Source organism: Salminus brasiliensis, chromosome 1 (assembly GCF_030463535.1).
Source record: "Salminus brasiliensis chromosome 1, fSalBra1.hap2, whole genome shotgun sequence".
Classification (NCBI taxonomy): Eukaryota; Metazoa; Chordata; class Actinopteri; order Characiformes; family Bryconidae; genus Salminus; species Salminus brasiliensis.
The window spans coordinates 25,633,197-25,646,880 of record NC_132878.1 but is presented as its reverse complement, the minus strand read 5'-3'; the positions used below and the strand labels follow the sequence as shown (position 1 = coordinate 25,646,880).

Here is a 13,684-nt window from a genome sequence, read left to right as displayed (position 1 = left end):
AAAAACATGTATCTCCATTTTTATCTGTTTTTAGCTTTCTTTGGGTCTGAACCTGTTCATTCTGGATGAACAGACTAATAGAAATGCTCTAAATTACTTGACTAAACTTTTATTTTACACTGACTTTCATTCAGCCATAAGCACATTTTTGCCTTCTGTAAATTCATTATTTTGGAGATACATGTTTTTCTTTGGACAGTGACAAAATTTTGTAAATATTCTGTAGGCAAACTTTTGTAGATATTTTGTAGGCAAACTTTTTAATAATTAAAGACAGATCAGTTTTTAATTATGTGTGAATTCAGATTACTAAACTATTAAAGTGATGAGTGATGGCGCCTTCTAGTGGAGAACAGTAGACATGTCCACTTCAGTTTTTTTTGTTGTTGTTGTTGCTCGATTTATTCCTTCATTCTCTATTGATTGTTTGTGTGAGTTTGTGGGTCAAAGAGTGCAGCTTTCACTGAAAGAGAAAACAGAAGGGAATTTTACGGTTAATCATGAAATAGATTTTTTTTAATTGATCAATTTAAAGATATGCAAATTGGATGTGACAATTATAATTGTGTATCAGTTAAAAGATACTGTCCAGGATTTGCAACACTAAAGTTATTTGAATGCACTTCTGCTGATTGTGGGTTGGTTTGTGCAACTTGATGTTGTAAAGGGGTTTCGGTATCTGCCCTCTGAAAATGTTACACTATTGTCAAAAACATTTACATTATACACTTCAACTGATGTCATATTAATTAGCATGAACACTGAAAAGGTCTTAACACACCGTGTTAAGTCTTTTAGCATGATGAGCTAAAGCTACCATACTGAGTTAAGTTGAAGTATCAACTTAAGCTTTTTACTCAAGTACTGGTTTCAAAACTACTTAAAGTATAAAAGTAAAAGTAAAAATAAAAATGCAAGTTGACACCATGTTTGCTTATAACTTAGCTCAGTGGTAAGCTTAGTACAGTGGGTACAGTATTTAGTCAGTCACTGATTGTGAAAGTTCTCCTACTTAGAAAGATGAGAGAGGTCTGTAATTTTCATCATAGGTACACTTCATCTATGAGAGACAAAATCAGTAAAACAATCCAGGAAATCACATTGTAGGATTTTTAAAGAATTTATTTGTAAATTATGTGGGAAATAAGTATTTGGTCACCCACAATCAAGCAAGATTTCTGGCTCTCACAGACCTGTAACAACTTCTTTTAGAAGCTCTTCTGTCCTGCACTCATTACCTGTATTAATGGCTCTTGTTTGACCTCATTATCTGCATAAATTACACCTGTCCACAGCCTCAAAAAGTCAGACAAACAGAAAAGACCAAAGAGCTGTCGAAGGATACCAGTAAGGAAATTGTGGGAGCAATTGTACCATTAATAATCTCCCTCAATATGGGGCCTCACACAAGATCTCATTCCCTGGGGTCAAAATGATCATGAGAACGGTGAACAAAAATCCCAGACCTACACGGAGGGACCTGTTGAATGACCTGCAGAGAGCTGGGACCAAAGTAACAAAGGCTACCATCAGTAACACACTACGCTGAGAGGGACCCAACTGCTGCAGTGCCAGGCTCTGTGTTTGGAGGAAGAAGAATGCTGAGTTACATCCCAAGAACACCATACCTACTGTGAAGGATGGGGGTGGAAACATTGTGCTTTGGGCTGTTTTTCTGCGAAGGGGACAGGACGACTGATCTGTGTTAAGGGAAAAATGAACAGGGTCATGTATCGTGAGATTTTAAACCAAAACCTCCTTCCATCAGTGAGAGCATTGAAGATGAAATGTGGCTGGGTCTTCCAACAAACAAGGGAGTGGCTCTGTAAAAAGCATAGTCCTGGAGTGGCCTACCCAGTTTCCAGACCTTAACCCCAAAAACAATTTGTGGAGGGAGTTGAAAGTCTGTGTTGCCCAGCAACAGCCCCAAAACATCACTTTCCAAACACAGTTCCTGCACGTCATTAAACACACACCTGTACTGAACTGTCAAATGGAAGCAGACAACAGGACTAAGGATTAAAAGTGTCTAATGTTTGATAGAACATGTCGTAGCAACAGATCTTCTACTTCATATAATGCAGCACTGCAGAAGCTGTGGGACGATCAACTCTCCCAGAAGAAGAAATCTCATCACAAACAGTGTTTTACTGAGTCAGAGATCTTACCTTCACCTTCACACGTCTTCTTTCATCTGGTGAACTTTACTCTTCTTCCAGTGTCTTTCTTTCATCTGGAGAGTGTAGATTTACAGACTTACTGCAGAAATGTCCTCATTAAACTCAACTTTAAAACTGTCTAAAGAAATGAATGATTTAAAAGTGGAAAAAGTGGGAAAAAGTGGAAAAAAAAGTGGGAAAAAAAACTACAGAAGACCTACATTTCCAAACTTGGACTGAAAACTGGGAGAAAAACTACATTTAAAATATTTCAGACTCTGATAGGAAATGCACTCCATCCAACAAATCAAGCAGTTGTGTGAGTTTATCTTGAACCCTGTTGATTTACAGTGAAATATTACTGTGTTGTATTAAAATCTAGATCATATCTGAGATCACTTCAGTCACGTTCAGTCCTTGTATAAAGCCTACGTGGACAGTACAGACAGTAACTCCAACTAAAGCAGGATAAGATCATTTTTAATATCCTTGAAGTCAGAAGAAACAAAGAATGAGCAGGTGTCCCAATACTTTTGTCCATGTCGTCTACATCAGCTATTTCTCAATGTTTAAGTGATCTGAGCTGACCTCTCACACTCCCTTTTACCTCCTCTCCCCAACACCAGTGTCAGCTTTTACACAGTCTGGAAATGATCTTCATAAAAACACGCTTCATTAATAAATCAGTGTGACTCATTTTCTCAATCTGTTTAGAAAGTGACCACAATTCAGTAGAGGATCACTTCTTATCACATAACCTCACAGTTGATCCATAACCAACCAAGAACCCAGCGTAGAGCGGCTGAGTGAATGTGGTGTGGAGTGTGTGTAGGAGGGTCATTGTGTCAGAGACACTGTAGAAGGACAGAGTTCCTGCACTGTGATCCACATACACTCCTATTCTGGAGGATGGTGGAGCTGAGAGCTTAGTCTGAATGTTGTTGTGGAGGAAAGAAAGAGAGAAGGAACAAACCAGACTCCAGGACTGACTGTTGTGTCCAAACCCACACTCATTACTCCATCCTTTCTTGCTGATCCCTTTATCTGAGACTGATATGTACACACACCCCCCACTCCACTCAACCTCCCAGTAACAGCGTCCACACACACTCTCCTTACACAGCACCTGTTCCCAGCAGTTAAACCTCTCTGGATGATCAGAGTATGACTGGTCTTCTCTACTCCACATCACCACTCTGTTCTTCTCAGACAGTCTGAGGTTATTAAATGCTGTATTATGATCCAGAGTCAGCCGACAGTGATCTACAAAACACCAGAAAAAAGAACAACAGTCTATAATTTACCTGTGTGTGTGTGAGAGAAAGAGAGAGTGTGTGTGAGAGAGAGAGAGAGAGAGAGAGAGAGAGTTTGTGTGTGTGTGTGAGAGAGAGAGAGAGAGTGTGTGAGAGAGACAGAGAGAGAGAAAAAGTGTGTGTGTAAGAGAGAGAGACAGAGAGAGATAACGTGTGTGTGTGTGTGTGTGTGAGAGAGAGAGAGAGAGTGAGAGAGACAGAGAGAGAGAAAAAGTGTGTGTGTAAGAGAGAGAGACAGAGAGAGATAACGTGTGTGTGTGTGTGTGAGAGAGAGAGAGAGAGAGAGAGAGAGAGAGAGAGAGAGTGAGAGAGTAAGTGTGTGTGTGTGTGTGTGTTTGAGTGTGTGTGAGGTTGTGTGCATGTGTGTAAGTTAGAGAAAAAGAGAATGTGTGTGAGAGAAAGTTTGTGTGTATGTATGTGTGTGAGAGAGAGATAGAGTTTGTATGTGTGTGTGTGTGTGTGTGTAAGAGAGAGAGAGAGACAGAGAGAGATAAAGTGTGTGTGTGTGCATGTGTGTGTGTAAGGTAAAGAAAAAGAGAGTGTGTGTGTCTGTTTGTGTGTGTGTGTGTGTGTGTGTGTGTGTGTGTGTGTGTGTGTGTTACACATACAATGCAGAAAGTCTTCTCTGGTTTTGGACTCTGAGGATAAAATCTGAACTGCTGCAGCTGTGGAGACACACAAACACAACAGTCCAACAGAATGAATAGAGTAGAATAGAATAGAACAGAGTGAATAGGGTTGTAGTCATGGAGACCCCTGATTCCCATCAGCACCACTGTAAAGAAAGCTGAGTGGGTAAGTTTCTCTACAGTGAGCTGAATGAAATGACTTGTCTCCTTATGTCTGACAGCAGGACAGCTGCTCTTACCATGTGGAGGGATCTTCCTGAACTCCTCTCTGCAGAATTCCTCTAGTCGCTCTTTCAGCTCAGAGACAGATTTCCTCACTCCATCAAATGAGGGATGCTGATGGACAGGGATGCTGGCTGAGTCCTCAGATCCAGAAGAGACACAGAGAGACTGGAAACTCTACAGAGAGAAGAAACACAATGGAGGAAGATGAAGGTGGAGAAGAGAGATGAAGGAGATCAGAGCAAATGAGACTAAAGAGAAAGTTGGGATTACAGACAGCTTTATTTAGTGGAGCTTAATGAACTTCTGCTGAGAGGAGCTTTACAAGCTTGATGAGGAGCAGCTTCCTCTGTAGATCAGTGAGTGTTACCTGGAGGAAATGGAGGTGATCCTCTGTGTGTGAAAGCTGCTCCAGCTCAGTGTGTCTCCTCTTTAGATCAGCCATCTCCTGCTGCAGTTTCTCCATGAGTTCTTCAGCTCCACTCAGTTCAGCCTTCTCCTGAGCTCTGATTAGCTCTGTTACCTCAGAGAGCTTTTTCTCAATGCAGCGGATCAGCTCAGTAAAGATCCTCTCACTGTCCTCCACTGCTGCCTGTGCAGAGCACTGTTACACACACATTATTCAGTCATGAGTCTTAAGGCTTATTAAATAGTAGCTACTACACACTATTCAGGACTGCTATGGAGCTAATATGGAAGATTTGTAGTGATTAGAGAGGAGAGTGGAATCTGGATCTGCTGGCAGTTTCTTAAAGAGTTAAAGGAATGAGCCCACATTACCTGAAATGTAGAAGACAGGTAATGGGAGCTCCTGTCCTCACACAGTGAAGAGACCCCACTGAGTTATTTAGTCATCTCAAATAGATGGGCTTATGTGGGTTCTGATCCTGCTTGTGATTCTGTATCTATGAACACTGACTAAGTTCAGGCTTCCAGGTGCTGCTACTGTTTTCAGCTCTGGAGGAGGAGGAGGAGAAGATCCAGACTGAGCTCTGAAATATCAAATCTCTGCTCAGTACTCACCTTAAGAGTGTTCACCGTCTGTTCCACCTCCTGCAGCTTCTTCTGCTTCTCCTGGATCCTCTGCTGGAGCTTCTTCTGCATCTCTTTTAGCTGATTCTGTGAACTCAATGTTATGATGTTTGTGAATGATATTGTAAAGCTGTTTCCTTTAATGGAACATTGTTAGTTCTGCATGACGTGTGTTTTTCAGTTAGAATAAACCTTTCATTAGAATAAAATACTGCTATAATGGTGAAAGACTTTAGGAAACATTTTAAGCTACATGCAGAAATTATTTGGAAGACTGTTACTGGAGTACTGTGTGGCTGGAAGGTGGGTGTTGTCTGGTCACATGTTCACTGACTGGTCTGACCTGTTTACTGAATACTTCCTTATCCAGAACATTTTTAATAAAAAAACAATCCCTTCAACAACAGAAATAAGAGTTTGAATAGTGAGAAGCAGCTCATTACAGATGATCAATCCAGTTAGCTTTATTCATTATAAACATGTACAGTTCTCACCTGTTTCTCCCTTCTTTCTGCTGCAGCAGGGACTGTATCATGACCCCTGTGTTTATCCATTGTACATAAATAGCAGATAGAGCTCTGATCAGTACGACAGTAGATCTTCATCACTTCATCATGCTGAGAGCAGATCTTCTCTTGTAGCTGGGTGGACGCTTTGACCAGCTTGTGCTTCTTCAGTCCAGGAACTTCATAGTGAGGTTTAAGATGAGTTTCACAAAAGGAGACCAGACACGTCAGACAGGACTTGATGGCTTTGAGTTTTCTCCCGGTGCAGAAATCACACTCCACATCTCCAGGTCCAGCGTAACGGGGAGCAGGAGAAGCAGCTTGGAGTTGTGTCTTCTTCAGTTTCTCCACCACTTCAGCCAGCATGTTGTTCCTGCGTAGAACAGGCCTTGGAGTGAACGTCTCTCTGCACTGGGGGCAGCTGTAGACCCCCCTCTGTTCATCCTGATCCCAGCAGCCATTAATACACACCATACAGAAACTGTGTCCACAGGGAACAGCCACTGGATCCTTTAGCAGATCCAGACAGACTGGACAGCTGAACTGCTCGTGATCTACTGAAATACTGGCCTCGGCCATTTTCCTGCACTTCTAGACTGAGAGAGAGCAGCACTCTGAGATCACTTTCGTTTTCTCTGAACTGAGCAGGAGGGACTTCCTGCTTTCCTGCTGCTCAGAGTGTCACAGAGAACTGTCAAATTGAAGCAGACAACAGGACTAAGGATTAAAAGTGTCTAATCTTTGATAGAACGTGTCGTAGCAACAGATCTTCTACTTCATGTAAGGAAGCTGTGGGATGATCAACTCTCCCAGAAGAAGAAATCTCACCACTGACTCAGTGTTTTACTGAGTCAGAGATGTTACCTTCACATCCTGATGGAGTCTTCTTTCATCTGGTGAACTTCACTCTTCTTCCAGTGTCTTTACTTCATCTGGAGAGGGTAGATCTACAGACTCGTCCTCATTTCATTCAGTTAAACTCAGATTTAAAACTGTCTACAAAAATTAATGTTTTATAGATCTGATAGAAACGTGGAAAAACTACAGAAGAGCTACACTTTCCAAACTTGGACTAAAAAACTGAGAGAAAAATTACATTTCAAAGATGAAATATTTCTCTGATATGACTCTGATATGAAATGCACTCCATCCAACAAATCAAGCAGCTGTGTGAGTTTATCTTGAACCCTGTTGATTTACAGTGAAATATTACCAGTCGTTCAACTCTCAGCCCTGAGTTTTATCATCAACACTTGTGTTAGCTCGGCACTTAGCCAATAGCAGCTGCACTAGGCTGTTTGATGCTCGGTAAAGTTGTAGTCGAGCTAAAAATAAATCTGAAAAACCTTTAAATTCAGCTTTCTGTCCTTTCAACAGCAGCCGCTCGATCATTAGTCTCCACCTGCTGGAGTCATTCTCGTCTAGACTTTTAGAAGTGGGCTTTCTGGCAGCCAGGCCTGAATTAGTTATGTGGTGAGCAGACTGTTCTCCTGCTAACTAAGCTCATGCTAAGCAGCTTCTCTCTGCTGATTCAGATCAGTTTAACATTTGTAATGGTCAGATTGACGGTTTAACATTTATTAAATGATGTAAAACCGTGCAGGGTTCACTTTGTCACTCTGCCAGCAAACTGAACCAAAACTGAACTCTAATGCCAGCCATTATTTTTTTTTATAATTCATGAGTCCTGCAGTTCTTCCAGACTTAATAAAAGTATTAAAGGTTTTATCACAGTAGGGACATAACATTGATGCCAGTGATCTACAACAACTCAAAAAAAGTAAAAAATACACATACAGTCATCTCTACAGTCTTCCCCCAGCAGTCTTCAGCTGAAACGGCTGTGGTTGGTCAACAAAGGAGAAATTCCCACAAAATGCCCCATAATATCCAGACGTACCAAAAAATGTAAGAAGTTCACGTCTAGTGCGTGGAATAGGAAAATCAATGATAGCGGCTACCTCGGCCTCTAAAGGATGTCCTTGACCTCTGCCAACCAGTTTCCCCAAATATGTGACTTAGCTTTTGCAAACTTAACAGTGAGGGAATTTGATGCCAAACATTCAAACTAAGTGTGTAGTGTTTGTACATGACTGCGCCAATCAGATGTTATCTAAATATGTAGAGCAATTGGGAACATTATCAGTTAGAGCATTAATGAGCTGTTGAAATGTGGCGGGGGGATTTTTTAGGCAAAACTGTAAAACAGTGTACTGTAGGAAATTGTCTAGCGTTACAAAATCTGAAATGTCTGAAGCTTCAGGAGTCAGTGGGATCTGCTGATACCTCTTTAAGAAATCCAACTTACTTACATAACATGCTGCACCCACATTGTCAATGCAATCATCCATGTGAGGCAGAGGGTACGTTTGGGTTGTTTAAGTGGGCGGCTTGAAGTAACTTTAATATCATGTTGAAATACTGGAGTTTGTGAAGGAACATCACTTAATATGGAATGAAAATCAAAAATCAACTTAATCAAGCTATCATGCTGTTGATAAATGAGACAAACTAGAAGGTAACTCTGATTGAGAGCTTGAAATCTAAGCTTGAGAGTTATCACAAAGATGAACTGGCCCATGGAAATTCAAACCATCATTAGTAACATAAGGCATATCAAGCTTAGTAGTACAATAGCCACTGGAACTGAACTGGATGCAGTTTCTAAAATGCTAAGCTTTCAGCATGATAAAATTCCACTTGCTGAACAGTATGTCATTCTCCAGAAGATACAGTGCATCCGGAAAGTATTCACAGCGCTTCACTTTTTCCACATTTTGTTAGGTTACAGCCTTATTCCAAATTGTATTAAATTAATCTCTTTCCTCAAAATTCTACACAAAATACCCCATTATGACCATGTGAAAAAAGTTTTCTTGAGAGTTCTGAAAATTTATTAAAATTAAAAAACAAAGAAATCATATTTACATAAGTATTCACAGCCTTTGCTTAATACTTTGTAGAACCACCCTTGGCAGCAACTACAGCCTCAAGTCTTTTTGAATATGATGCCACAAGCTTGGCACACCTCTCTTTAGGCAGTTTTGCCCATTTTTCTTTGCAGTACCTCTGAAGCTCCATCAGGTTGGATGGGAGACGTCTGTGCACAGCCATTTTCAGATCTCTCCAGAGATGTTCAATCGGATTCAAGTCTGGGCTCTGGCTGGGCCACTCCAGGACATTCACAGAGTGGTCCTGAAGCCACTCCTTTGAGATCTTGGCTGTGTGCTTCGAATCGTTGTCCTGCTGAAAAATGAACCGTCGCCCCAGTCTGAGGTCAAGAGCGCTATGGAGTAGGTTTTCATCCAGGATGTCTCTGTACATTGCTGCATTCATCCTTCCCTCTATCCTGACTAGTCTGGCAGTTCCTGCTGCTGAAAAACATCCCCATAGCATGATGCTGCCACCACCATGCTTGACTGTAGGGATGGTATTGGCCTCGTGATGAGCAGTGCCTGGTTTCCTCCAAACATGACGCCTGGCATTCACACCAAAGAGTTCAATCTTTGTCTCATCAGACCAGAGAATTTTGTTTCTCATGGTCTGAGAGTCCTTCAGGTGCCTTTTGGCAAATTCCAGACGGGCTGCCTTGTGCCTTTTACTAAGGAGTGGCTTTCGCCTGGCCACTCTGCCATACAGGCCTGATTGGTGGATTGCTGCAGAGATGGTTGTCCTTCTGCAAGGTTCTTCTCTCTCCACGGAGGAACGCTGGAGCTCTGACAGAGTGACCATCGGGTTCTTGGTCACCTCCCTGACCAAGGCCCTTCTCCCCCGATCGCTCAATTTAGATGGCCGGCCAGCTCTAGGAAGAGTCCTGGTGGTTCCAAACTTCTTCCATTTACGGATGATGGAGGCCACTGTGCTCATTGGGACCTTCAAAGCAGCAGAAATTTTTCTGTATCCTTCCCCAGATTTGTGCCTCGAGACTATTTTGTCTCGGAGATCTAAAGACAATTCCTTTGACTTCATGCTTGGTGTTTGCGCTCTGACATGCAGTCAACTGTGGGACCTTATATAGACAGGTGTGTGCCTTTCCAAATCATGTCCAATCAACTGGAATTACCACAGGGGGACTCCATTTAAGCTGTAGAAACATCTCAAGGATGATCAGTGGAAACAGGATGCACCTGAGCTCAATTTTGAGCTTCATGGCGAAGGCTGTGAATACTTACGTAAATGTGATTTCTTAGTTTTTTATTTTTAATAAATTTTCAGAACTCTCAAGAAAACTTTTTTCACATGGTCATAATGGGGTATTTTGTGTAGAATTTTGAGGAAAGAGATTAATTTAATACAATTTGGAATAAGGCTGTAACCTAACAAAATGTGGAAAAAGTGAAGCGCTGTGAATACTTTCCGGATGCACTATATGTGACCGAATTTCCAGAAACCTCTGTCTGATTTACCATGACAAGGCATTTACTTAAGGCAGGATCAGCTTTTTGAGCTTCCACAAGTTCAGCCAATTCTAAGTGTCCTTAGGTGGGATTACTGTTACCACACTTGTCCTCTTGAACTGCTCTGGTACCTTTAAGACACAAAACAGATGGTTCATCATCCGAAAGAAATGATTCAGACAACTTTTCCAACTTGTGAGTCTGAGCACGAGTAAGCAGACAGGCAGACTCTAAACGTTCCAGAGCACAGATCAGTACACAACTAAACAGAATGCAATGGTTCTTTAACATATCCCATTTTGAGACCTTGGCACACAGCATATGATCTGCAAAAGGTTTAAGCAGAAAATGACAGGATATCAGCCAGGTTAAAGAATTGTGCAGCACCAGTATCTCTTAAGATCCAAATAGATTTAAAGACAGTGTTCCCATCCAAAATAACCCTGCCCTGGTAACATGGGTGTACCTCAGAATTGGCATCATGTGGGCCTTCCTGTAGCTGCTCAAAAGACAAAGATCCAGCCAATGCAACAGCCTTTGACTGATTAGAATTGTTTACTTTGTCGTTCCTGTTTCTTTATCAAAGTCAAACAATTAACAGCAACATGTCCTGGTTTGTGGCAATAACTGCATCTTTAACGTCACTTTTGATTGACCATGAAAAGACTGTTTGATTGATTTTCAGACATCTGAACTTCTCTGAAAATGCTTATGGGTCAACACAAATTCATCTGCTAAAACCGCAGCTTGTGATGCATTTGTAACAGTACATCACAACCTGATCTGGCACACAATTTTTAAACTCTTCCAAAATAATCAGTTCCCTTAACAATTAAAATCATGAACTTTACTTGCACTTATCAAGTTTTATTACACTGGAATATGTTCATAAGCACTCAATACGTCTGCGTTTATAATGTCATTGTTGTGAACTGTCAATAAGAGACGAAGCAGAAGAAACTTCCTGGGCTTTCCCTTGTAAGTTACATTGCAACAATAAAGCCCAAACCAATTTAAAGTGTCCACTTCAGTCTCTCTAAATGAGGGTACTAAAGAAATGTACTTGGCTAGTGTCGTGGTGTTCTTGGAAGGACTTGAAAGGAGACTTGTGACCACTGTCTTTCAATTGCAATGATGAAACATTTTATTCAAAAGTACAGTGTGGAGAGAGCCTGCCAATTCTCAGTGCCCCTCTGCTCTCTCTCCCTAGACAGAGGAACATCTCACATTTTATACCCTTCTACAGGTCATGTATTGTTGCACTATTTCCATATATAGGATGTCACTGTTTAGCTCCATGAGGGGTGTAAATCAATTGTCACATACTATGTTTGTTCAGTTCATGTATGGCTTTACCAAATTAGGCCTGGGAATGGTTCATGCTCTCCCATTTAAGGCTAACCCATGGGCCTCACCATATTGTCTCTCGACTCCATACCATTCCTTTAGATCTATAAATACCCGCAGAGCCAATGTATATACACTACACTAGATCAAATGGAGGGATGTGAGACTTCGACACAGTAGAGACACCAGGCTACTTAATTTCCCTCTCACACTCGAACTCCATTTTACGCACAGCCAGTTTAAAATCATACTCAGATCTGCCAGTCTCAGCCTTTTCTTTTACTTGTAGTTGGAGATATGCTAAACAAACTTTCACATGACTGTCCTGTACTGTACTCAGGGAAGAGTGAGAAGCGCTGGGAGAGAATGGTTCACAGCGAGGCAGAGTAGCTCTTACCCCAAACTCAGCATCTGCTGCTGTTCCAGCTGGTGTGTGCTGCTCTTTGCAGACACCTGGTTCCACCTCCCACTCATGCTGCACAGTCTCCTAGACAGTCAACCCCCCCCCCACCACACACACACAGGAGAGAAGCCTAGCTCAGACAAAGTTCCTCCAGTAGTAGTGAAGTAGTTAAACTTCAGCTGGTGCAAAATGCTGCAGCCAGGGTCCTTACTAAAACTAGAAAATTTGACCATATCAGTCCAGTTCTATCAGCACTTCATTGGCTCCCAGTTAAATTCCGTATTGAATACAAAATTCTTTTATTAACATATAAAGCCCCACATGGCCTCGCTCCTGAGTACCTGCAGGATCTTATAGTATATTACGAACCATCAAGACTACTTAGATCTCAGGGTGCTGGCCTCTTACGCGTTCCCAAAATTCAGAAAATCTCAGCAGGGGGAAGAGCCTTTTCTTATAAAGCCCCCCAGCTCTGGAATAACCTTCCAGATAATGTTCGGGACTCAGACACAGTCTCAATCTTTAAATCTAAGCTGAAAACTTATATGTTTAGTTTAGCTTTTGGTAATTAATGTTTCTTAGATAAGGGCTGCAGGTCCAGGGGTTCGCGGACCCAGGGAATTGTAGTACACTGAGATGCTGGAGCTGTCGTCTCGCTGCTTACACGCGATCACTCAGGTTTGTTGACGGTGGAGCAGATAGATGCTGGTGTTCTCAGGGTACGCCCGTGTCCGTGTTACCTTCTGGCTCTCTCCTTTTAATTATGCTGTGATAATCAGACCTGCCGGAGTCATCAGACATACCCAGATGCTGATTCTCAACATTCTCTGCACTCCATAAAATTCCTCTTAGAACTAACTTCTCTCTCTTTACCTTCCCCGAGTAAATGGCCACCCAGCCCGATCTGCAGGAAGATTGCCCGCTGAGGTCCCCTCTACCTGCATCTAACCAGCTGCCACCTACCAGTCCGGCCAGCGGGCCCCCCCCCAACCCGCCACCACCCATGGCTCACCCGCCAGCCGCTGCTGCCTGTTTGGTGGCCATGCTGAAACCTAGATGGACTCGTGTCTGTCTGACACTATTAATATCACCACTATTAACTTTCTGTTGTATCTGGTTTGGTAATTTTTATCATTAATGTTTAAATAGTTCTGACCAGAGGAGGATGGGTCCCCCTTGTGAGTCTTGGTTCCTCCCAAGGTTTCTTCCTCCAGCTCTGAGGGAGTTTTTCCTTGCCACTGTCGCCGTTGGCTTGCTCACGGGGGTCTTTGACGCTTCATGTTATTTCTTCTTTTTTCTCTGTCTCTGTTCTTTATTAAGTCCTAATTATGTAAAGCTGCTTTGTGACGACAACAGTTGTAAAAAGCGCTATACAAATAAATTTGACTTGACTTGACTAGTGTTCAGATTTCAGATTTTACTAACTTAGCCGTAGCCATCTTAACTACACTCGAGCACTGTGGACAACACCCAGGCAAAACTACAGAAGAGAGACTAAAAACACTGAACAATAAAACTGACCAAACTATCTAATCAAACACAAAGCACACCCTGGATAAATGAAAAATTCTGGACAAGCCCCCGAATGTTACGTTCCTCTTAAAGATGTTATAGCTAGGGGTAGTGAGGAGGTATAATTAAAAATGTGTATGATGAAGGCAAGGCAAGTCAACCAC

At 41.9% G+C, this 13,684-nt stretch overlaps 1 protein-coding gene across 7 annotated transcripts; it reads right to left on the bottom strand.

The window, feature by feature from the left end:
• Window positions 1–243: 243 nt before the first annotated feature.
• Window positions 244–8,591, bottom strand: LOC140552030 (tripartite motif-containing protein 16-like). 7 transcript variants are annotated; one of them, XM_072675966.1, is made up of 8 exons: window positions 5,850–8,591; window positions 5,347–5,442; window positions 4,694–4,927; window positions 4,341–4,500; window positions 4,081–4,137; window positions 3,286–3,422; window positions 2,169–2,233; window positions 244–1,700 (listed from the first exon to the last, which is right to left on the bottom strand). In XM_072675966.1, exons 1-7 carry the CDS (start codon window positions 6,438–6,440, stop codon window positions 2,177–2,179), a joined length of 1,332 nt encoding a protein of 443 aa, XP_072532067.1. In that variant the 5' UTR covers window positions 6,441–8,591; the 3' UTR covers window positions 244–1,700; window positions 2,169–2,176. The 7 variants fall into 7 exon arrangements, 4 of the variants coding, with proteins under 4 accessions (XP_072532067.1, XP_072532075.1, XP_072532057.1 ...); XM_072675974.1 differs by having other exon boundaries at window positions 244–463; XR_011979297.1 differs by having other exon boundaries at window positions 244–463; window positions 1,629–3,422.
• Between the last annotated feature and the right edge of the window lie 5,093 nt (window positions 8,592–13,684).